The sequence below is a fragment of the Dipteris shenzhenensis genome, chromosome 26, assembly GCF_047967505.1.
Source record: "Dipteris shenzhenensis isolate YYH24624 ecotype China chromosome 26, Dip_SZ_1.0, whole genome shotgun sequence".
In the NCBI taxonomy this organism is placed as follows: Eukaryota; Viridiplantae; Streptophyta; class Polypodiopsida; order Gleicheniales; family Dipteridaceae; genus Dipteris; species Dipteris shenzhenensis.
In genome coordinates, this window is record NC_141621.1 from 50228223 (window position 1) to 50253498 (window position 25276).

Sequence of the window (25276 nt, forward strand, 5' to 3'; positions counted from 1 at the left end):
TGTGGGCACGTCAAAGTTACTATTTGCCATTGCATACCTTCAGTTATCAATCATTGATGCAACGCAAAAGCTACAACACTAGATCTTGAAATCGAAGGTCATCTTTTTCGTGGAGAGGGAAGCCCAAAAATTGGTGACAGACAAGTTGAAACCTTCAGATCAACTCATGAAATGGATAGTCACCTTGCAGGAGTTCAGGGCCAAAGCATGATTGGGTGTAGCTTATTAGTGAGGTTCAAGGAAACAATTACATGTGGGTAACTTGCTCGATCCATAACTTATGTGCTGCTCAACAAATTCAACAAACTGGTCTCTAAACTAATTTACACGTTCCAAACTTGAATATGAGACCAAATTATTATTGAATTTCTTTCTTGAACGAGATCATTCAACCATTGCAAATGCTATCTTGCATGTGAAGTATGTATCCTAGATTGTGTATGATATAAAATTAATAAACATCAAACATTTGCTGTCATACAGCAAGTGTTCATTCAAAATTTTATTACTTTGAACTTTCTCACAACTATAAAAAATGCACACAGAAAATAAATGAGTTGCTGCAATGTAATTGCGGATTACTGGCCACAATGCATGAATTGAATGCAGCAACTAACTGCAAAAGACAATGGATGTACATACATAGCACAAGCTAGCTGAGGAGGTGTTAAGGTGTGAGGGAGACCTCTCATAGGGGCCAAGGTCAGGCCTCCCTTGTGGTGCCGACACAATGTACCCATGTATGGATACAATACTCATATTTGATTGGTTTCCCTATAGTATGTGAAGTAGTCATGAGTGCATGCCTATATCAAAGCCATAAAAGATAGACCGATGATATGGTGCCATGTGGCACCTATCTCATCCATCCATGGTGGATGCATGTGGGGATATGCCACCTCATGTGGCCCCTTAAAAATATGTAAACACCCACCAATGACATGAGGTAGGTCTACCAAGGATCTAAGGGCTAAGTCATACTCTATTTGAACCTTTTATTATCCTAACCACTAAATCACCCCAAAGGTGAACCAATGAATTAGTTCATTGTTGATCTCTCACTTTTGCAAGAGCTACATGTAACCTCCTATGCAAGCATCCACGCTCTAATGCAAAATCACTTTCAATTGCTTCCCTTTAAGCCTAGCAACAAGCATTATGTTTGTATGGTCCCAATTGCATTAGCTTATATATAGACTGGATGGTGGCCAATGCACAGAGTGTTTAGGAGTTCTGAGTTGTCTAATTTCACATGCTTTTGGAATTGCTGACAGAAAACAAAACATAAAGACAAGGATGGCAATTGTTTTCCCAATCTTAGATGCAAGAGTCTGAGAACAATGTTTTACCTTGTTCGGTATAATACAATCTAGATATGCATCGATCATATGTAGGGGGCTTGAATGTATCTAATGAGGTGTAAAACTTGCCAACTTGGTATGCCCCTTTGCAATCTCTCAAAGGGTGTGAATGCGTAATGATACCTTGAGACAGAAATGTCATAATTTACATGTGACAGTTTCCAGATGTTTCCCTTACAACATTCAGGTTTGTTACTCTCTCTCATAACTTTTTCCTTAGTACCAAGTCAAATGCCTTTCTAGTCTCTACAAAACAACACTATAGCCCACAATTCTTGCTCGAATGGTGATCAAGCGGTCCACTGTGGAGTGCTATGGTTCTTGCTTCATTTTCTTCCAGCCATTTGCTGATTTAATTTCTAGAAATGTTTAAGATGGGGAATACTATCTATGTTTGCCATATTTTTGGGAAATTCCTGTTGAAGTCATTATTAATAGTCCTCTCCTTTTCAGCATCTCTCACATCAGTCCTCTTGAATCTTGCACTATTCCATTTGCTAGCTTCTTCAAACCTGAGGTAATGTCCTAACGATTTTGAATTCATCCATTGCAGTGATGGAGACTTGTTTGTTCTATTAACTCTCAATCCCTTTTCTTTAAGAAGGTTCTCTGGCAAACGTAATCACTACCTGAGAGAGAGAGAGAGAGAGAGAGAGAGAGAGAGAGATGTATTAACGTCTGTAGGAGGCCTCCTGGGCCTATGAGACAAAAGTGCAAAACCAAAAGTACCTCACACAAGCCGCTATGGGCTGAAGCAAAGGGCTCACTAAGGCCCTTGCTGAAAGCCAAAGTGCTAAACTAGTGAGCAAAATAGCAGTATCAAGTGTTTAGAGCTAACGCTCCTAGTACACGCCGAGGCTCCATATATCCAAGTACCCTTGTGGCTCTCTAATGGGATGTGAGGAGATCTCATATCTATGTCTATCTAGCTGTCTCTCGAGGCGGAGGAGGGTGTGGTATCCTCGATCCTGTATCCGATGGGCTACGTCAAGGGTGACGCCTCATCTCTGACGGTCTCCTCTGAGGAGGGCTGAAATAGACAAGACCTCAATTGTGTGTGCTCTGGTCACTCTCCGTGCCACATGTGGAGTGTGTGCCTCTCGTATGGCCGCATGGTGGTGGTGACTCTCACTACTAATCCATGATGCTCTCTCCATGATGCTCTCATCTCATCAAGCTCCTCTCCCTCAGCCTCCCCCATAGCTGACTCAGCTGCATAGAAGTCTGCAACACATGTCCGTGGTCAATCGATCTCGGTGTCATGTGGTATTGTCTCTTGCTGCTCTCTGGTCTGTCACATTGGTATGTCTCTGTGTCGTCGCATCTTAATCAGATAGAGCCCAACCAAACCTGATCGGGAAAATGGATCAGCCGTGTAGGCGGACCAAAGCTATGCCCCTCCTAAAAGAGGCAATGATATTGCCCTAGTAGAATGGGAGACACATAGAAAGTGCTCCTCTATCTTGACCTCCCAGATCAGGCATAGTCTGTAGATCCTCTACTCTCTAGGTATGCTTGCAACTCTCCCTGCCTCAATCCTCAGCTGATGTGATGAGACTCGCAATTGTCTCATCCTCCGTGCATGTGAGACTCTCCTACCCTCGAGATACTGAGGTCTGATGGACAAGACCATACTCCGAGACCCTGAGGAAGTGGTCATGGTAGAAGTGGATTGTGGTGGGGAATTCCTCTCCCCCCCACGCCCTAGACGTATGAAGCTGGAGGAGGTCCAACTGTATGATACGGTTGATCTCATCCCATGGGATCATCTCGGGTGGTGCATCCATGCTGAACTGAAAGGGGGGAAGTCTGTCCATCTGAATGCCATGACTACCAAACCATGTGGACACCCGTGCGTACCATGTTGTATCAACACTGCTCTTTGCCTGTCGCCTGGAGGACTCCAATGCTAGCCTCGGTAATCTCCACTGGGGTAGGGCCCCGACTTTGTGGAGGATTGTCATTGTCTGAAAGATGGCATCAACTAAGAGAGGGGTCATGGTGAACTCTGCCTGTATAGTCTGATGGGGAACCGAGGACTTAGTACGAATCATCCTAGATCCCATGATCACCTGTAGCGTCTCAAATTCCTTCCACTCTGTCGCTGAAATGTCACTCCCCCAGAAAGGTGTTGCATACATGGCAGTCGGTCTCACCAGGGTGTCAAAAAGCCAACCCTTCTTCAGAGGGTCCTGGAAATGTGCCTGGAAGCACTGCCTCTCTAGTCGGGCTAGAGCACCCCGCCCTCGTGTCAGTCGTAATGTAGCTGCATGGGTCATCGTGAAACCTGGCCCTGTGAACACTACCCCCAAATATGTGTAAGACTGCACTATCTCCATTGGCTCATCTTGGTACGTGAAGCTATGGCGACGAGACACTGCTCGCGAGGTGTTGAAGATCATAACCTTGGTCTTTCCAAGGTTAACTGTCAAGTCTCTCTCTTTGCAGGACATCTCTAGAGGCTCCAGATGTTTCTGCAATCCCTCTGTGGAGGATGATATGAGGACTATGCCATCTGCGTATAGCAGTATCTAAACAGGTCAGCCAGAAGTGAACCCTCTCCACCTAGACGATCTACAAAGGATGTATCTCATTGATATAGATCTCGAAGAGAGTCGGTGAGAGGGGGCAGCCTTGCTTCACTCCAATAGTGCTCTCAACCCAATTTGATAGACATCCTGGGGCACGCACCCTCCCTTTGACAAACTCTATAATTATAGACTCATAACCCCCCAAATCATGATCTCTGGGAGCTGCAACTCTTGTAACCTCCTGATCAAGCGGGAACGTGGGGTAGTATCAAATGCCTTACGAAAGTCTACAAAGCAAGTGTAGACTTTCTGGTGCCTCAACTTCGCCTCCTCAATGATAGCCCTCAAGGTGAAGATGTGGTCCGAGGTGGAGTGTTGTCTTAAAAAACGTGCCTGCCCCAGAGCCTGCTGCGTGTGACCCTGTGTGTGGCTGCTAAACTCCCTCTCTAGTACCCACCCATATCTCTTAGCCAGAGTATGGCCATCATAATAGTACGGTAGTTCCCAGTGTCCATGGGGTCACCTACCTTGTGTATCGGTACTATGGTGGTAGCTCTCCAGGTAGACGGGAAGCTATGGCATATGGCGTGATTGAACAAATGTGCTACAACCGTGGTAAGGACCTCCTGTCCATGTGCAAAGTGCTCACCCTCATGATCTGGTGATCTCCGATTATGAAGCCGGAGAAGCGTAGCCCGTACATTCTGTGCAGTAACAAGTGACACGTAGTGGGTCTGGGCATAGAGGACATATCAGGTGGCGTGTGATCCAAGACATCATAGAGGGAGCATGCATATGTGTGCCAAACAGTTGGTGTGATGGGGATGGGCTTACCCTCCGCTAAGATCCCCCAGCCCGTAGTTAGGATCCCCCCTCGAAAGGATCCGATAACCTCCACCATACAAGAACCCACTTCTTACGCCGTGTGACTCGGCATGAGATCCGATGTGCCTCTGGTGAACTCAAATGTCCCAATGCTCGCTCACGTGTGAGGTGGGCTCTTACCTCTCTGCACTCGTCGTCAAACTAGGGGTTTTGGGGCATCTTCCCATCTGGGACACGTGCAGATCGAGTCGTGGGAAAGGATCTGGTGGCAGCCTTCTGTATCACTGAGACAAGGGTATCTGAGGCATGGCCGAGGTCCATTTCATCTCCAAGGCCAAGTGGCTCACATATACCGGGTCAAGAGCACGATCAAAATGGATCTAAACGCGAGTGGGTGCGGGGGGGGGCCTCCTCATGGTGGCTAGTGTGGCGGTCGAGATACAAAAGGTGAGGTATGAGTGGTCAACGAGTGGAGGAGGAGACAAAGTAAAATTGGGCATCCATGAGGTAAAAGAGTGGACCCAACAGGTAGTCCACTGTGCTTCTTTCCCCACCATGTGGGAAACAAGTGAGCCCACTAGATGATGGCCATCTCCGAAGATCGCTATATACGATCAAGTCATTGATAGCCCCAACTCAAGTAGATGTCTCTCGTCACTATCCCCAGCTCTATTGCATCCACATCCGGTACTATGAGGGAATCATCATTGGGGACATGAAAAGCGATGTAAAGTATCTTTGTAACTGAACCCATGCTTAACCCGGGGTTAACCATGGGTAAGTGTAGTAATGGTTTGGCCGTGAGAGATTGGCTAGAGGAAGTGTACACTTCCTAGAAGTTCCTAGGGGCAGAGTTTAGGTGCACCACTGGGTCCTAGGGGCAAGGCATAGGCACTAGAGAGGCGTCTAAAAGTTGGGCCCTTCAGGTGGGTTAGAGCTTTAATGAAGTGCCAAGTGTCATGCATGTAGGTGCATGCCCTTCTCCCACCTACCATCTCTCTCCCCTCACTCTCCTAGAGCATTCCAAGCCTAGCAGAAGCTCCCTTCACAGATTTCAACGTCAGGCTCAGCTTTGCTCCTGCACTTTCTGCTGTTGGCTGCACTCCTCACGTTTTGGCTGGCTCCTCCCCCTTTTTCGCTGCTGCACACAGCCCAAGGCTACATGCTTGAGTCCCGAGGCAGCTGTACGGCTGCCGTACAGGTTGTACGGACAGTCGATACAGCTGTACGGACTGGTGGCACTCTTTTCCAGGCAGCTGTACAGGCATTTCAGGGTGTGGAATTCGAGGAGGGTACTCTTCTGAAGCGGGTTTCCTGGCACAGATCCCAGAGCAGAGGCTTTGGGGCAGATCTGGCAGCTTTTTGTCCTCTACAGCTCTTTTTCTGTCCTCCTTCCACCTTCTATGTGCTTTTACTCTCATCTCCCTGAAGCTGGAAGTCTCCTGCACCCTGCTGGGAGCCTGACAGGGGATAGAGGCACGACGAACAGAGCTCGCCCCTCTGCCACAGACAGCGGGTATTTAGATTTGGACTTCCATTTGTTTGCATTTCTTGCTTTGAAGCATTTTGCAGTGCATGTGTGGTGTTTTGCAGTCCTTTCTAGTTTCTCAGCCACTCAGCTACCCCCTCGCCACCCCTCAGCCCCCCCTACCTGTCGCGACACCTCTCCAACCCCTTCCGCCTGCACCTAAGACTACCGCGACACCCTGGCCTAGCCTTCGCCTAGCCATAGCCCCCCGCCTAACCTACCCACAGAACCTAGCCTACCTACAGCCCCTAGCAAGCCTAGCATACCTAGGCGACAGCTCAGGAGCAGCCTAAGCAGCCTCACCTACAGCCAGCCCAAGCAGCAGCCCTCTCTCCTGTGGTGACACCAGCAAGAGCTACCAGCAGCAGCTCAGCAGCCCATTCGCTGCCTCTACCCCCTCCTCCACAGCACCGAAAGAGCAGCTCCTTAGCCTCGACACCTGCAGAAAATCAAGAAAATCAAGAAACTCCAAGAAAATCGACCTTGAAGAAAAGAAGGGACAGAAAAAGGTACAAGGCACTACAATGAGCTACTAAGGCAGGCAAGGGAGAGCAAACACTGCACCAACATGCTTGACATTCACCCCGAGGCATGTAAATATGTGATTTCAGTGGGATACCCCTTTTTCTCTGCATTATCTCTGTAAAAAACAGAAAAACAAACAGTAAACATTTGCAACATGCCTACACGTGGATGTGTGGAGGATATTTGGGGAAAACAAGCCTTGGAATCTGCTCTGACGGCCCTCTGTGATGGGACAGCTCACAAAGGTACCACTCAAGTGCTCACATGCCTCAACAAAATATGCCTTGTGTTGATTGAAAAAATAGACAACCTCGAGGCCACAAATGTGACCTTACTGGCCGAAAAAGCTCATGTTGACAAAACCCTTGCTGAATTTAAAAAGCAAGGAGGGAAAATACAAGAAGAGTGGAGGAAGGAAAAGGCCAAGAAAGAGGACTGGGAACAAGAAAAAACTGAGTGGATTAATGAGAAAGTAAAGCTCCAAGACAAGTTGCATTCATTGGGTGTTGAATTACAGCAAATGAAGGACATGCAAATGACTTCAGAGGGGGGCTGCAAAGCCATGGAAATACTCAGAACAGAGAATGCATCTCTCAAAAAAGAGATGGCAGCCATGCAGGCCATGATGATTGGAAAACATGCTGAGATTACACAACTCACCAAAAGGAAAGAAGAAATGCTTGAGTGGACAGCAGTGGTTAAAAAGGGATCAGTTGCACCCAAGAAAGGCTTTAGAGGAAGAGAAAAGGAGATTCAACAAGGTCTGGAATGTGCTTGTAAGGGGCCTGACAGTGGGAGATACCCCAATGGCAGATGCCCAAGCTTCGTTCACGAAAATAGGGGTTAATCTCACATGCGAGACGGCCTGGAGGGTAGGTAAAGTGGAAACACCAACGAGACCACTAGTGCTGAAACTCCGAAATGCCATGGATAGGTCTACCCTTCTCATTGAGTTCTCCAGGCTAGGAAACAGCCTCCTTCTTGGTGACTTCAATGCACACACAGGTGACATGCAGGTGGGCCTACTCGACTTTACATCAGATTCTCTCATAGTACCAGAGCTAGATGCTACAGAGCTTGGGATAGTGCGGCACTCGGCGGATGCACCACACGCACACGTGAAGGGATACGGCCGGCATCTACTTGAGCTGGGGGCTGTCCATGACTTGATCATATATAATGGCTTACAGAGATGGCCATTATCTGGCGGGCTCACTTGTTTCCCGCATGGCGGAGGTACAAGTATAGTGGATTACTTACTTGGTCCCTTAGCCTTCACCTCACGGGTACACGACTTTATGGTGCCTCCCCCCCCCCTTGGTGCTGACCACTCATACCTAGCCTTCTGTGTCTCCATCACTATGCCAGTCACATGGAGAGCCCCCTCTACGCCCACTTGTGTACGGGTCCACTTTGACCGGACCCTTGACCCGTCTACGTGAGTCATTTGGCACACAAGCTCCCAGGTTTACTACTTGGTGACGAGGTAGACCTCACCCATGCATCAGACACCCTCACCATAGTGCTCATGGATGCAGCCATCAGATCTATCTGGACGCGTTTCAATGGGAAAGATGCCTCAGCACCCCTGGTATGATGACGAGTGCAGAGACATGAGAGCTCACCTCACACGTGAGCAAGCCTTGGGCCATTTGACACCAGCTGAGGCACATAGGATTTCACGACGGTTGACACGCCGCAAGCGGCAGGCTTTTCTCACTCATAAAATGGACAAGTTGATTAGCTCTTTCAGAGGAGGGGACCCTACCATTGGATGGGGGCTCTTATCGGATGGGAAGCCGGCCATTCCCATCATAGACCCAGGTGTTTGGCACATGTATGCATGCTCTCTCTATGATGTCCCGATGTAGGCACCACCAGATATGTCCACTATGCCCAGACCAGCCACCTATCACTTGTTCACTGCACAGAATGTATGGGCTGCACTCCGTTGGCTCCATAACCGGAGAGCACAGGATCATGAGGGACTACAATTGGAGCATTTCGCCCACGGGCATGAGGTTTTGGCCCTGATCCTAGCGCAGATGTTAAACCATGCCATATGCCACGACTTCCCACCCTCTTAGAGCACTACCACCATCGTCCCAATACACAAGACAGGTGACCCCATGGAAACTGGGAACTACTGCACTTTCATGATTGGCCATACTCTGGCCAAGATCTATGGATCGATACTAGAGAGAGAGATCAGTAGTCACACAGAGGCGCATGGGCAGCGCGCTCTAGGACATGCATGATTTCGGAGACAGCTTTCCACCCTAGACCACATCTTCACATTGAGGGCTATCATTGAGGAGGCGAGGTCGAGGCATAAGAAAGTCTATGCTTGCTTTGTAGACTTTCGGAAGCCTTTTGATACTGCCCCATGATCCCGCATGATCAGGAGACTCCAGGAGATTCGGATTCCAGAGGTTCTGATTTGGGGAGTGATGAGCCTATATATATGAGTCCGTTAGGGGATGAGTTCGTGCCCCAGGAGGCCTATCAGACAGGGTGGAGAGCACGATTGGGGTGAAGTAGGGGTGCCCCCTCTCACCGACTCTCTTTGGGCTCTACATTGATGAGATCACATCCTTCATAGACTGCCTAGGAGGCGAGGGATCACCGCTGGTGGATTTGTTGGTACCGATACTATTATATGTGGATGACATAGTCCTTTTGTCGTCTTCAGCAGAGGGGTTACAGAGACATCTGGAGGCTCTCGAGGTGTTCTGCATAGAGAGAGACCTGATAGTTAACCTTCGGAAGACCAAGGTCATGATCTTCAACACCTCACACCCAATGCTCCATCGACATAGCTTCACATACCATGGTCAGCCAGTAGAGATTGTGCAGTCCTACACATACTTGGGTGCAGTTTTCACGATGATCCATGTAGCTAGAGCACGACTCACACGAGGACACGGTGCTTTGGCCTGACTAGAGCGACTGTTTTCAGACACACTACAGGACACACCGAAGAAGTGTTGGCTTTTCGACACTCTAGTGAGGCCACCCGCCATTTATACAGCACCTTTCTAGAGGTGTGACCTTCAGCAGCAGAGTGGAGGAGATATGAGCGGCTACAGGTAATGATGAGATCTAGGATGATTCGCAGTAAGCCCTCAGTCCCTCATCAGATAGTACAGGCAGGGTTTGCTATGACCCCTCTCCAGGTCGATGCCACCTTTTAGACAGTGACATTCCTCCATAGAGTCTGGGACCTACCTCGTGAGAGACTACTGAGATTGGCATTGGAGTCCTCTATTCGACTTGCAGAGAGTGGATTTGATATAGCATGGTATGCACGTGTCTCCGTATGGTTTGCTAGCGATGGCATTCAGATGGACAGGCTCCCCCCTTTTCAGTACAGCATGGATGGACCTCCTTAGTTGATTCCAGGAGATGAGATTAACCGCATCATGCGGTTAGACCTCCTCCAGCTTCACACATTTTCGACGTGAGGGGGGGACTAGGAGTTCCCCACCAAGACCCAGCTCTACCATGACCATTTCCTGAGAGTATCAGAGGATGGTCTCATCATCAAACCCCGGTATCTTGAGGACAGAGGAGTCTCACACGCACTGGAGATTGCCATTGGATAGATGCGAGTCTCCTCCCATCAGCTGAGGATTGAGGCAGAGCGAGCTGTAGGCATACCCAGAGATCAGCGGACTTGTAGGTTATGCATGATGGGTCAGGTCGAGACCGAGGAGCACTCTTTCTGTGTGCGCCTAGCTTACTATGAGATCCGAGGGCACTACCATTGTCTCTTTCAGGAGGGACACGGTTTTGGACCACTCTCGTCTGTGTTGGATTCTACTTGATGGAGATGCGGCGACATAGGGGTTCAATACTCCGGCAGATCAGAGAGCAGCAGGATGTGACCACCACCACGCCACAGGACACAGGTAGACCGAGCGCAGAGATAGGTCACTGACTTCTACGCATTTGAGTTAGCTCCAGGGCACTCGAGGGTGGAGGAGGAGGAGCTAGCTGACACTAGAGATAGATGGATCAGTAGAGGGAGCCGGCATGACACCATACTGGACGAGGGACACGAGGATCTCACATACGACAGGAGACGAGCACGCACGATTGAGGTTCAACCTATCTCAACTCTCCTCAGAGGCAACCGACAGAGATGTGGCATCACAGTTGACATAGCCCATTGGATCCAGAGATCGAGGAGACCACGCCCTCCACCACAGCGTCAGACAGCTCGATAGATGCAGATATGTGAGCTCTTTGCGTCAAATTAGAGAGCTATCACGGAGCCTGGATACATGGAGCCGGATCACGTTCTTGGAGCATTAGCTCTAAGCGCCTGAGACCCTCACATTGGTAAACTGAAAGGAAAGCATGGAGTGAACACAAACTCAGAATTCTTGCTTATGGAATGAAGAAAGGTGAGGTCCTTAAGTAGGCACCTCTTACATGATCACTGACATCACTGATGACCTCTGAGCTCCATAATCATCTCCTCAATCTGCTCCTAGATTCTCTCAATCATCCTATGTGGCTTCTACCACCACCTAACAATGCTTATGGGCACCTAACTGTGCCTCTAGCACACACACATAGAAACCAAGGTGTGTGTGGGGCATACACCTTGAGATATCCCAACACCTCATGCCTCACTCCTGTTGCACACTAGGCTATTCTGACTTGATATGTTGTACTTCATTAGTATTTCAGTTTGTGGGTTTTTCTAGTACTCAGCGAGGGCCTTAGCGAGTCCTTCGCACCAGCCCACATTGGCTTGTATGAGTTTACATTGATTTCCGCACTTTTGTCCCATAGGCTCGCGAGCCTCTTGCGGACGTTAATATTTCTTTCTTTCTTTCTCAGGTTCTAGCAAGCACCCAGAGGCAAGGGTGCTCCTGGGAAAAGGCTTAAGGACAATGTGGATGCATGTGATAGCCTTGAGATTGCTTTGAGCACAGTTTGCTAGAGGATCGGATGTGTGAATGCCTTTCAGTTGGGTCAGGTCAGAAGTGGATGCCTGAGATTTCCTTGCTACTGGTGTTCTAGTGGTGCACTTGGATTAGATGCCTAAAAGACAGACAGAGGATTTGCAGAGAAGAACAGTGCAGGGGTGAACCCCTGGTGTAAAGCATTTCCTCAGAATTATTAAATAAATACCGAAAGGGGCGCCAAGGCATATGGGACCAGTGGGTGCATGGTGTACTGTTTTCATTGAGTAGGTGCATTCTAGCCTCCCCATTGTTGTTATTGAATTTTGTTTCTGAGTATTGTTAAGTGGTTGAAGTGACCGAAGCTTGCATTGTGGCTATTTATGAGGTTTATGTTTGAGGAGACGAGGATTACTGCCCTTTAGTTTGTTGAAGGCTGGTTACAGAGTTCCCCTGTTTAGAAAGCTCTGTGATATCATCATGAATAGTCTCATATGGGTTGTGCCCTTCAGAGGTGACTTCTCGTGCATAAGATGATGCGTCTGGAGGAAAGTAACATACTGCAATGAAAATCGGTCATGTATCTGGGAGCTGAACTTGCACCCACATATGTCGTGTGTGCTTCTCTCTCCGGATCACAGCTATGAGTGGTCTCAGGTGTGCTCTAAACAGGACAACCACGCCTCCCCGACCCCTGTATCCCACTGTCTCCCCTCATCTCCTTCCTATGGACTGATTCCCATATATATCCCGTCACTATGGGCAGCCCTCTTTCCAGGCTTTCATGGGTCTCGGTGTAGAAGATCATGTTTCCAAGAAACCCCTAGGATCGGACCAAAGGGTACCATTGCAATTCCACACTGCTATTTTCAGTCCCCCTTTGTGCTCTCATCTCCCGGGTCTGACACCGTCATGTGCTGTCCATCTACCCCTCTTCTCTTTCTTCCCTTTCATCCCCTTTTGCTCTCCCTCTCATAATCACTTTTCCATCTCTGTAGGCAGCCCATTTACCTGCAGCTCCTGCTGCCATAACACGCACCATTCCCTGCCTCCAATTCTCTTGCTGTAGTAATGTGAGGTCATCATCCAAGTATGTTATTGTCCCTTTCAAGGTTGCCCTCATGCTCATGAGGGTAGACCTGTCTTGCTGTTCGGAGTTTCATTATAGGGGGTCTTGTTGGGGCCTCAGCTTTGCCAACTCTCCATGCTGTCTTGCATGTGAGTTTGACTCCCATCTTGGTGAACAAGGTTTTGGCATCTGACATAGGGGTATCTCTAGCTGTTAAGCCTCTAACGAAGACGTTCAGAGCCTTGCTGCTGCTCCTCTTTTCTTCCTCTAGAGCCTTAGAAATGGTCTCTTCTTGGGGGCTGCTGCATCTTTCTTAGCCACATTCTTCCATTCTAGCATATCTACTTTCCCTTTGCTGTGTAAACTCAGCATGCTTTCTTTGGTTGTCTGCAAGGCTGCCATCTCCTTCTTGAGCTTCTCATTCTTGGATTTCAGTTCTTCCATTGCCTTGTGTGTCCCTTATGGTGTTCCCTGCATGTCTCTTAGTTGCTGTAGTTCTGTCCCCATAGCTTGCATTTTGTCATTGAGGCTGGTCTTTTCAGTTTCCCATGTTGCCTTCTCCTTCTCCCACTCATCATTCTTCTCTCTCTCTTTTCTGCATTCATCTTGCATACGTCCCCTTGCTTCTTGATTTCATTGAGTGTCTTATCAATGTGTGCTTTCTCTGCCATCAATGCCACATTGGTGGTCTCGAGGCTATCTACTTCCTCAATCAAGGCCATACAAATAGAGAGAGAGAGAGAGAGAGTCTATTAAAGTCTTCGAAAGACTGAAGGTTCAATGAGACTGAAGATAAACTAGATACAATAGAAGCTAAGGTGTGGGGCTAGTAAAGCGGGCATCCACAGCTAGTGCTTATATCTTAGACGAAAATGTCAATAGGGGATACACCCCTCTATCATTGCAGGAGAGTCACGAATGCCGGTCTGTATGAGAGCCAAAGAACACCAAGAAGGAAACGAAGGGAAGGGAGATCCTTGTCAGTGGGCCATTCGATCAGTTGATCATCTGAGTGACTAAATATGCATGCTGCCTCGGGGACCAACTACGTCGGTCGGTTAAGGATAGAAGAGATTATCTTGACCAACAATGGCTCTTGATCTAGTGAAGGCTGCTGGCGGCGCCGAGGAAGGAAATCAGTAATAGAGCGTTATTGTTGCTTACCTTGATTAGTCAGGTTGGGCCCCTCACTCCTTTGTGGTCTTCGGGAGGTAGCTCATCATTTGAGAAGCGCTACCATCATTTAGTCGTCTATCTCCCCAAGTCAAATAGTAAAGAGGAGATCTCTACAGTCCTTACATGAGGGTCAACTCAAGGGTGAGTCTATCGTGCCATGCTCTCTAGGTCCCGACTCGCAAGATGGCTGCGCCATCGCCCTTAGTACACAAGGCATCTCAATGCAAAATGTGCCTCTATCTCAACCTCACATAAAGTGCAAATGTGTCTTCTCACGTTGAGTGCTCTCTGCTCGTCCTATCTCAATACCTATCCTGTGAGAGAGTACTCAGAACTACCCAATCGAGATCCTCAACGCATGTGGGAGAGTGATCCTAGCATGGCTAGGGGGATCCTCTAATATGTGTAGGTAGTGAGCTATGTAGAAGCCAAGCTTTAGCGAAAGGTCATGGGGTGCTACCCAGGTCTTGTACATGTTTTAAGAGGTTCTCTCTAATGATTTGTTCACCTCATGATAGGTGAGCGGAGTGGATGGGGCCTCAAGGTATATTGAAATTGTTGCAAGTCCATCCATATGGAATCCTAGGCCTGCAAACCATCTATCTGTCTAAGCATACCAACTCCTATGCCCCTCCTCTCCCTCTAGTGACATAGATGAGATCAAGGCCAGCCACAATAGCATGCATGAACCAGATGTAGAGTTGTGAAGTTATGTGACCACCTAGAAGGATGCATCAAGATGTAGAGGGGTAGCCCCAAAATATGCTAATAGGATATGATGTGGGACTGATGGCTTGCGACGGATCATCCCTTCAAGAAGTAGAACTCGTAGTCTCTCAATAGACCAAAAAGCCAATCATACCAAAAGCTGAAATCATCATGAGAGTACATCCCCTGGAGGCAACTAGAGGTGTCCACAACACCTCCATGGAGCTAGTAGTGAAAATAGAAAAAAGGAATTACTCCAGTAATTCCTGCTAGGTCATATGCCTTGCCTTGGTCATAAGTAGTCTGAGCTTTGTGCGGGCATGATTGGGGTTCCAAAAATCACCCCTTGGAATCAATGTTTGGAGCTGTAAGAAATGTTTTATGATCACACGATAGTACACGGATGTCCTTGAATCCTAATGTTATGATGAGACATCATCATCTACCACAACTTGGCTGTCTCTCTCAACACATCTCGAGCAGCCATGCACAGAGAGCTTCACACTACATGGATTACTAGTGGAGGTCGTTTCATCATACATGTTCTTTGGCGTTCTCTTCTCTTGCCCAATTTTCACAATGCGATCGGCGATGCAGGCCCAACTGAGCAGGGGATATGCAGCACTTGCTCGACTAGAGCAGCAATGCTTCCACTCCAACTTCAAGGATTTCCAGTCCAAGTCTCTTCTTTTTTATTTCTTGGTCCACCCAGTGGGTATGTATGGCAGCCCTTATTGGGGGCTTGATTTATTAGAAGCACAGTCGGGAGCAACTCCAGGTTCTCTTGTTGCCACAGATGATCCGCAGTAAGCCATCGGTTCCACATCACAATGTTTTGGCTGAGTTTGATGCATCTCCACTGCAGCTTGATGCAGCATTTCAGATCATCACGTACCTTTACTGAGCTAGGGAGTATGGCTCTTGCACCTTAGGATGATGTAGACTACTGTGGCTAGCCCTATCTTCCTCCATGACCTTAGTAGCTGAGGGTGATCAGAGATGTTGGTATGCACACACACATGCAGGTGGTTTGAGAGTTTGGGACTCCACATGGATAGATTACCCCCTTTCCAGTATAATATTGGAGCTCCTTTAGTCCCACTCACATATGACGAGGTCAACTAGGTCATTTTAGAGGACCTCCTACAGATACACACATTTACGACTTCGTTGGCACCCAATGAGCTTCTAATGAAGCTCAACTTCTACATGGACCACTGTTTATGGATTTCAGAGGATGACTCATTGATTCACTAGGATATACCCATATCCACCTCCCACATTCGTTGAGGATAGCAAATCAGACAGTTTCGTGTCTCATCACACCGACTCCGTATTGAGAGTGGACAGGCTGAGGGCATACCTCGAGAAAGCCGCATATGCAACCGAGCCGAATTATGCAGACACTAGGGGGGGGGCTGGTTGCTCTCTTGCTGGCACTCTGATTCAGATCTTACTATGTGCAGATGATGTGGTACTCTTATCGTCCTCAGCAGAGGGCCTCCAAAGGCACTTAGATGCGCTACAATCTTTTTGTGAGTCGCATGACTTGAAGGTCAACCTTGGCAAAACCAAGGTTATGATCTTCAATACATCTCGGGTCGCTATGTATCAGGAGCAGTTTACCTTTGATGGGTCATCAGTCGAGATGTCTCGTCATACACATGTTTAGGGGTTGTCTTCTCTAGACCTATTTTCACCATGAGACTAGCGATGCAGGCTCGCTTAAGCAGAGGGCACGCCTCGTTGGCCAGACTAGAGAGGGAGTGTTTCTGCCTACACTTTCAGGACCCTCGGACCAAGTGCTTACTTTTTGACTCCTTGGTCCAACTAGCGGGGATGTATAGCAGCCCTTGTTGGGGACCAGATCTGTCAGATACAGAGTGGGCTCGTGTGTAGCGACTACAGGTACTCATGTTATCACGGATGATTCGCATTGAACCATCAGTTCCTCACCATATCATCCAGGCTGAGTTTGGTTCATCTCCGTTGCTACTCGACGCAGCATTTCAGGTCATCACCTATTTATACCGAGTCAGGGCATATGGTGATCACACCTTGGGATGCAGCGGACTATCATGGCTAGCATTGTCCTCCTCTATGGCTCTATCAGATACAGGTGATCAGAGGTGCTGGTTTGCAGACACAGTGAGGTGGTTTGAGCGATTGAAGCTCCACATGGACAGACTTCCCCTCTTCCTGTACAGCATTGATGCAGTGTTCTCCCCACTATGGTATCATGAGGTCAACCATTTAAATGTAGATCTTATAGTTTCACAAAAAAGATTAAATCGTTTGTCCTCAGCTCCTCTCTGTAGAGTCTGCTCGTGGATGGCATGATGCGGCTTGGCACTGGGCTCACGGTGCCGGTGTTTAGTCTCCTGTTGACCTAGAGAACAGGGTCTTTGTCTTGGTGCCTTTCAATGACTGCTGGTGCCTTTCAATGACTGCTTTCATTGAGACGAATTCATTTGTGATCTTCTAGTGCTAAGGACTATGATCCATGGTGGGTCTCATGGTCTAGATCTGGGTCTGGTGACCCGGTGCACAAATAGTGCAACATATCTCTGTCCAGATAGTTGAAGGCTCTGCCCAAATATGTGTAGAGATGAGTGAATAGATAGTAATACCTCCCCTTGATCTCTTAGTATTTGGGGCATCGCATCAGGATGTGGTCCTCTATCTATACCTCGTGCATCTTGGTACTTGTGAGAAACGCGAGGCAACTTGGCATCATGATGCCACAATGATGGTGTCTCGGATAGGATGGGTGCTTGTAGGAATTCTGAATCGCCATCCCAATTCCATGAAGTTTTTTCTTGGGAGTTGAAACCCTGCGTACTTGTCTGGCCTCCTGCTGACTTGGTGTGCTTACATCTTCTCCTATAAAGAACAAATTTGTGATCTCCTGCTGACTGATGTTGTGACCTCCTACTGACTGATATAGGTTATAGGATCTGAAGGTTCCATAGATCTATCCTAACAATGTGGTCTTCTGTCCTAAAAACTTTCAAGTCTTCACGGTTTTGGATGCAAGAAGGTTTTCCCAAGCAACTGTTATGTGCAAATGTTTTTGTTCTTTCTTCAGAGGATAAAGTTGTGTCCTTGTATATTATGTGAGCAAGCATCTTTCACCAATTGTTTTATCCTTCAAGGCTGTTGTTTGAAAGCATATGTAAACTCTTGTGTTAGATGGATGTGGTACGGTGTTTTACGGATACTGAGGGTCCTCCATGGAAGCATTCACTCTTCGGAAACCCCAACGATGCTGACACTCTCAAGTATGCTATGCAGGGTTGTCTACTTATTTCAAAGTTTGCATGTGAAAGCTTTATCGTCTTCTATATGGTGCAGATTCAGCACCTGTCGTGCTAAGTATTCACTGCTCATCATTTGCAGACGAAGGGCAGAGGTGGTTGAAGCCCTTGTAGAGCGAAACTTTGATTTGGCTTTTCAAGTTATCTATGAGTTTGAACTTCCCTGTAGGTTTCCAAAAGCCTGATGCTCACATTTCGCTATTCATTTTTGGATGATTTATAGTATCTCAGTTTCCCTCATGCTTTGGTTGCCTTTTCAGCTGTGCACATTTATGCGGCTGTTGCTGCCTCTCTTGCAGAGAGAAAGAAAAGCAACCAGCTTGCTGAACTTCTGAAAAATATAAAGGCAACTATTACTGATGATGACCTAGACCAGGTTTGTTAGTTAATTTTTGTCTTCGTGCTTAGCCATAATGGACAACTGCACAGATGTCAGCATTTGAACATCAGGCTACTGCAGCTTTTAGGTTCAAAATTAATTTTTTCTGTGGTGACAAAGTAGGTAATTGGAGCTGCAATCATGATTTTTGCAAACAAACATAGAGAACGTCCTGACCGGCTGATTGAAATGCTGTCAAGTAGCCACAGGTCACGAATCTTTCTATTGGCTTTGTTTCATGTATATATCTTTGAAAAGCAAAGTTGCATGATTGTGCTTCTTGCTATCAATATTATCATGCTTTTGTTTGAAAACAACGATTTTGTATTTGATGTCCTGTGTGTATGACCTGCCACATAACAGAAATGTCAGGATTAGATTCACATGTACACGTTCAACGATTTATTTCATGTGAGTGCTATGCCGGATGCACAAGGGATAATTAAGATTAAGAAAAATCATCATTTTCAATAAATCTTTTCTGTAGTTCTGCATGACACATCTGAACAGAGGAGAATGTGTATCCAAGCTCCTGACACAAACACTACTTATATGGCCTCATTCAAGCTATGACTGCTTCATCTACAGTGAAGTTATGCCCATGCTTTGGGCTATCCTTTTGTAACTAATGAGCTGGGGAGTTGACCCGCATGGTCTGTAGCTTTAAAATCCTTTCTTGCGCTTGCATCTTTGGACACAGTTTTTTAGCAATGACTTCTGCCTTATATTAGTGTTTTTTAAGGATCGATTTAAAAATGAGCTTGGAGACTTTGCCTATTGTTATTGTCCTAGAGAGTTTAGGGAATCTGGCACATAAGGATATTGCTGTGTTTAAAAGTGGAAAGGTGGACAGGGCTAAACCAAAGCAATACATATAAAGTGATAGGAGTCGCACAGAGTGGATTCTGCTCTAAAGCTATAAACTTTGTAATATCATACTTTGGGCTTCAGTTTGCATGTGTCCAGGCTGGGTACAAGAATAAACAGTTCGTATTAAAGCTATTGGGAGAAACTTATCTTAAACTTGAAAATAGCATGGATCCTTATTGTCCATCTGCCAATGTTATAGAGTTTGAGAAATTTTGCATCCTCTCGAAGAGGAACTGGTGTCAGAAATATTTCTTATATATAAAGTGAAAGTGGATATATTTAGATAAAATATTAATGTCAATCAAACAGAAATAATAAATGATGAGAGTCTTGCAAGGACGAGAGGGTCTTGCAAGGGTGAGTCTAGAGGACTTTCTATTTCTCCCAGTGAACAAGAAAACAGGGCTGCTACAGATTGCCACCCAATCACAAGTCTCTTAGAGAGCGTTCTTCTTCACTGTACGTGTCCTTCTAGCTTCTTCTCAAATGGAGTTCCCTCTAGAAACCTCCCGCATGCCCAATGCTTGCCACTTGGCTTGTTTGGTGCCATGTATCCTACAAGACCCTTCCATTAAAGCCCTCTCATGGCTTGCACCTCGTTATTAATGCTTAAGACTAGGACTAACTCAGCCCTCTAAGCCCCCATTAACACAAGCATTGTCGATCCCTCTCAACTTCCCACCTCACCATAACCATACCACAAGGCTCCATGAGTATGACTTACATTTTCGAAAACAAATTGGCAACCCTCCTCTGGAGATTGCTTAATCTTTCCCCTTAATAATAGTTCATGTCTTCGAAAACAAATTGGCAAGCCTCTGGATATTGCTAACCCTTTCCCATATTGAACTCTCTTCAGGTCTATCTATGCACTTAACCAACTATTCTTGATATATTGTATGTCTTGTTCTTTTTTCTTGTCTATCTACAATTTTTTCTTGTTCATGTGGTAAAGATGCAGGTTGAAGTAGGATTTCATTTCCAATCACATTGTCATCATCTCCTAACTTCCTTTTAGCCTACTTACATGAAAAACTGGATGCACTCTACATCCTTTTGGTAAGGCTAATTTGTAAGCACGTTCTCTAGTTCTCTTAATATTAGGAATGATATGGAAGCAATACGGAGTTGGCCACAACCAAAGAATTTGTACGAGGTTTGTAGTTCCCAACTAGAAGAGGCTGGTGAGTCAGGAAGTCACCCAACCAAGCCGTTAAGATAGCCAGTAGCGCAACGGCTAAGGAGATAGAAGGATCACCAATTAGGAGAAAGGGAGGAGATTCCTAGCGAGAGGAGGGACCGTCCAAGGCACAGTGATGAGGATGGAGGAGAAGGGGAGGATAGGGGGGGAGCATTCGGCATTGGGCTTGTCAGAGAGAGTGAGAGAGGAGACTGTGAGTAGAGATAGAGGCTAGAGCTATGAGCTCGCTGAGAGGAGAAAGAAAGGAAGTTTATTAAAGTCTTCGGAAGACCGATGGGTCTATGAGACTATGAAAATCCTGGTAAAACGAGCTATGAGGGTGGAGCTACTAAACGAGCATCCACACCAATGCAGAATACAAAAAATGCAGAATGGTAGTACTAAGTACAACATAGTCATGTTGGTGGTTGACTACATATCAATCTCATCATCATCAGGACATCAGAGTAGATGAGGCAATGGAGGCATGAAATCAGTGCTAGAGTGCTGTCGGCCACTCACGAGCGCAGCCCTGTGACGTCTCCTGGTCATAGCTCTACTCCTAACAAGGGCTACAGTAACCCCTGTCAGCCTGGCTCCGACTCTAAACAGGGAGGGGATATCCCCAAGTGTAATATGCACATCAACCGTCTATCTGAGCAGTTGAGTCATTGCTGGCTCTGGGTCACGATCATGTCGAGGTGTCGTATGGTGGGGGTCCGTGTGATTTGCCTGAAAGAACTCCGTGATAGAGCTCTGAGAGGGATCTGCCAAGGAAGAAGTCTGCTCCTGTCTCTGTGATCGAAGTATCCTCTCGCGGTACCTGAGTACCTTATGAATTAAGCTTGCCAAGCATCTCTGGTCTGGATAGGAGAGGAATCGGGACAAAATCCCATAGCTATCTCTGAAGAGGAAGTAGAATGCCTTTGGATCTCATAGTAAACAAGACATGTGAAGATGAAGTTCTCCTCCGTCTCAACCTCCTGCATGTCACATAACGTGCATATGCGCCTCTCCCTGGGTAGGCCTCTGCTCTGCGGCTCTCGATACGAAGTCTATGTGAAGACTGCCCAACAAAGATCCTCAGTGAATGGGGTAAGTGGATCTGCGTGTATCCTGGTGGGTCAATGCAACCCTCCTCTGTGATATGTAAGCAGTGATCTCTGTAGAAGCTAAGCTTCACTGGGAGTTCACTCGGTCCCAACCAAGTCCGGAATATGTGTAGCTGTAAGAGATCCTCACGGATTATCTTGGTTGACCTCATGTGACAAGAGGGGAGAAAACGGAGCGTCCATATTGTACTGAAAGGAAGGGAGTCTATCCATGTGGAGCCCCAGTCACTCAAACCATCTCTCTGTGCGTGCATACCAGCATCTCTGGTCACCTCTTGTTGAAAGTGCCATTGAGGAGGACAATGCTAGCCATGATAGCCTACTGCACCCAAAAGTGTAATCCCCATACTCCGTGACTTGGTACATATACGTGATGACCTGAAATGCAGCATCTAGTTGTAATGGGGATGACCGAAACTCAGCTTGAATGATCTGGTGAGAAACGGATGGCTTACCACGAATCATCCGTGATAGCATGAGAACTTGTAGCTGCTCCACACGAGCCCACTCTATATCCCACAAGTCTGGCCCCTAGCAAAGGCTACCATACATCCCCGCTGGGTGGACCAAGGAGTCAAAAAGCAGCCCCTTGGTCTATGGATCCTGAAAGTGCGAGCGGAAGCACTGACTCCTAGTCTGGCCAATGAAGCGTATCCTCTGCCCAAGCGTGCTTGCATTGCGGGTCTCATAGTGAAGATGGGTCCTGAGAAGACAACCCCAAGATACGTGTATGATGAAACTATCTCAACAGGTGACCCATCAAATGTGACCTGCTCCTGGCGCATGACGGCTCGAGATGTATTGAAGATCATAAATTGATTAGATGGTGCGAATTACAGTCATCCAAATGGAATTCATCTTCATAATTTTGATCAAGGTTTGACTCTTCTTGCATACTTGTGTCTTAAAATCCATAGAAGTCTCAAATGCTTGAGAAAATAAAGCCATGTGTTGCTGGAAAATCATCAACAACAAAGGAGTTGAAAACCATGATTCTCTCAAATTTGAGCCATTGTACGTGAGACATGCTCTAGTTTTTATAAGAAATCTTTGGATACCATCAATCTGGCTTGGGAAGGAACCTCCATATGTCTAGGCAGTTTAGATCTTACAATACAATAAGTGGCCATGGTCGTGCAAGTGTTTGTGCTTGTGTAGAGCATAATGGTGGCTGTGCCCTTATGACGATGGTCTTTTTGTTATAGACTGCAAAAGAATTGTTTTCACGACATCCTCCTGTCCATGAAAATTTTTGTAGATCTTTCGATACATTAAGCGGCCATGGTCTTGCAAGTGTTTGTGCTTGCGTGGAGCATAATGGTGGCTCTGCCCTTATGACGATGGTCTTTTTTCTTATAGACTGCAAAAGAATTGTTTTCAAGACATCCTCCTGTCCATGAAGTTTTTTCCCCTCATTTTAAAAAATGCATGTGTCTCCTTAAGTATATGGATGGAAAATGTTGACATTTGGTGTCTTTATGTGTGAGTTGGTTATCCTTAAAATAGGCCAGCTTAAGTGGACATGGAAATTGTCTTTTTATGGCTAATAATACTTAGCCATCCTATACTTACTTTTTGGTGTTTATGGTGCATGCTGCCTGCTTTGTTTCTGTTTACTGTTTTGCATGCTGCTATAGAAACCATTTGGACTGATCAGCACCACAATTTGTGACTTGGTTGAGAAAAGCCTGAGTTTACTAGTGTATAGCATATGGATATTTGATCAAGTGCTATGGCTTACGATTTCGCTATGAATGTGCTTCTTCGCAAGCTACCACTCTTCCTATACAATACTATTTTCTGTATGCTGTGTGCTGACAATGCACAAACCACACTGCTTGCTTTTCTGATTGCTGTTTTTGGAATAAAAGTTGCAAGGAGTGTTTGATAACTTCATTCGCAGTTTGACCCAGGTTGACCTTCAAATCATGAGACTCACAAAATGATTGTAGGCCTCTACTGAGGAAGACAAAAGAGCCACGTCATTTGCATAAAGCAATATCCGGATCAGCATGCTAGCAAGAGAGTAACCATCCCTCCCTTATGTCTACATCACTGTCTCGAGCTCGTCTATGTCGAGGCCAAACAGGGTAAGTGATAAAGGACACACCCTTTTTTTTTTTTTTTTGCAAAAAGGAGACTTCTATTAAGTAAGAAAGAAACTCGCTAGAGCAAGCTCTGTGCGGAAATACAACATGCTAAGCATGTAATGAAAACACCTCAGAGGAATGAGGTAGAAAGAAACTAAGGCTGAGGCTGAAAATGCCAAGTCAACCCTGTAGAAGTCTCAGCAAAGAAGGGAGAGTATCTCTGAGAAAAGTAACTCTCCTGAAGGAGGCTGCTCGAGATGATCCCTGCAAGGTCGCCCAAATGGCCATCAGAGTGTGTACCGTATCTATCCAAGTACTGGCCAAGATCTGAGAAGGGTGAACTTGAGAACCCTCCAGAGCCTCAGTGCATCTAGCTCTCCAAATGTGCCATGCTGCAATGCTAGCTAAGATCTCCCATGGAGAGTCAACCGAGGAATGAGCAGCTCTGAAGAGAGTGGCCGGAACATCCTCTAGAGAGCACGACTCCACAAGATGTCGTCGGATGTGAAGAGCCCAAGAGGAGTCAAGTCTCTCAAAGAAGACCTGGGGCCCTGAAAGAGTGAGCTAAGCCAGTGATCCCCAGGTCATGAAGAAGGGTAGGCGAACAAAAGTTCTGAAAAGTCTTGCAATACCCCTCCATATGATTCTCGCTTGTCTGCAATCCCAAAGGCAGTGCTGTATTGTTTCCAAAGCAGAAAGGCAACGAGGGCAAGAAGGGTTAGCTCCGAACCTAGATCTCCATTGGTTCACTGCTATCCCACCATGAATAGAAAGCCAAAAGAAGAGAGTGATTTTTCTATTCCGGTGGGATTTCCAGAGCCTTTGCCAAACAAATTTCTGCAAGTCAGCAAAAATCTGAAAGTTCTCCCAATGATGAGCTCTGGTAGGCCTACAGCTGAGCTGGAATTTCCTGGCATTACTGACCGTGTAATGAAAGAAGGGGATGCCCTTCTCTCCGTGCCCTTCATCTATCCATTCCCATTCCCCAGGGTCCCACCGCAAAAACTTAATTGGGACACCTCATAGAGCCACAGCCTCCATGAGCCCAAAGCGATGAGAAGTGGGTTAGGATCCAAGTACCACTGTGAGAGAGAGCCATGCTCCATGAAGCCCACTATCCTGACTGGCTGAAACGGTACCTCCAATAAATATCATATGTGGATCTGGACAGCCTGCCCCCTGAAGAAACATCAAAGACTAAGGCATCCTCATGAGTGTCACGAAAAGCAATCACCTGTAAAGGAACTCCCAATCTAGAAAAAGCCCCCATCCAAGTGGAGCAAGTAATAGGCATATCATTTGTGTCCACCCAATCCAAGGGCAAGGCTGCATCAATCTGTTGGACTCTTCCTGCACTCCCTCTGAGATTAAGAACCAACGGGGCCTGTCGATCTACAGGAAGCTTCCTAAAGGCTTTCCATGCTCCCACAGTAGATGCAGGGCCGCTCTCCCATCTTGGCCACTGCATGTAAGAAGAAGCTCCAAGTGGTCTACCATGCTCATCCAAAATATTGTCGTTCCACATCATAGGCTGCCTTTCAATCTCTTCATGGGTGGAAGGGGGAATCCTGCGAAGAGTACTCCTGAAGCTGGCCCATGCTTTCAGGATAGCAACCATAAGAGGGGAAGAGGGAGATCTGAGGTGGGCTGTGGTGAAAACCCATCTGGTACTGTGTATTCAATACAACG

The 25276-nt window shown here is 46.8% G+C and overlaps 1 protein-coding gene across 1 annotated transcript in view; it reads left to right on the forward strand.

Moving 5' to 3' along the window:
• LOC147885227 (zinc finger FYVE domain protein) overlaps positions 1–25276 on the forward strand; it is a 246996-nt gene that overhangs the window by 204668 nt on the left and 17052 nt on the right. The window contains exons 31-34 of the mRNA XM_087397706.1: positions 17832–17920; positions 18039–18121; positions 18217–18332; positions 18459–18544. Of these exons, the coding sequence (XP_087253832.1) occupies positions 17832–17920; positions 18039–18121; positions 18217–18332; positions 18459–18544 (374 nt within the window). The remainder of the gene's footprint in view (positions 1–17831; positions 17921–18038; positions 18122–18216; positions 18333–18458; positions 18545–25276) is intronic.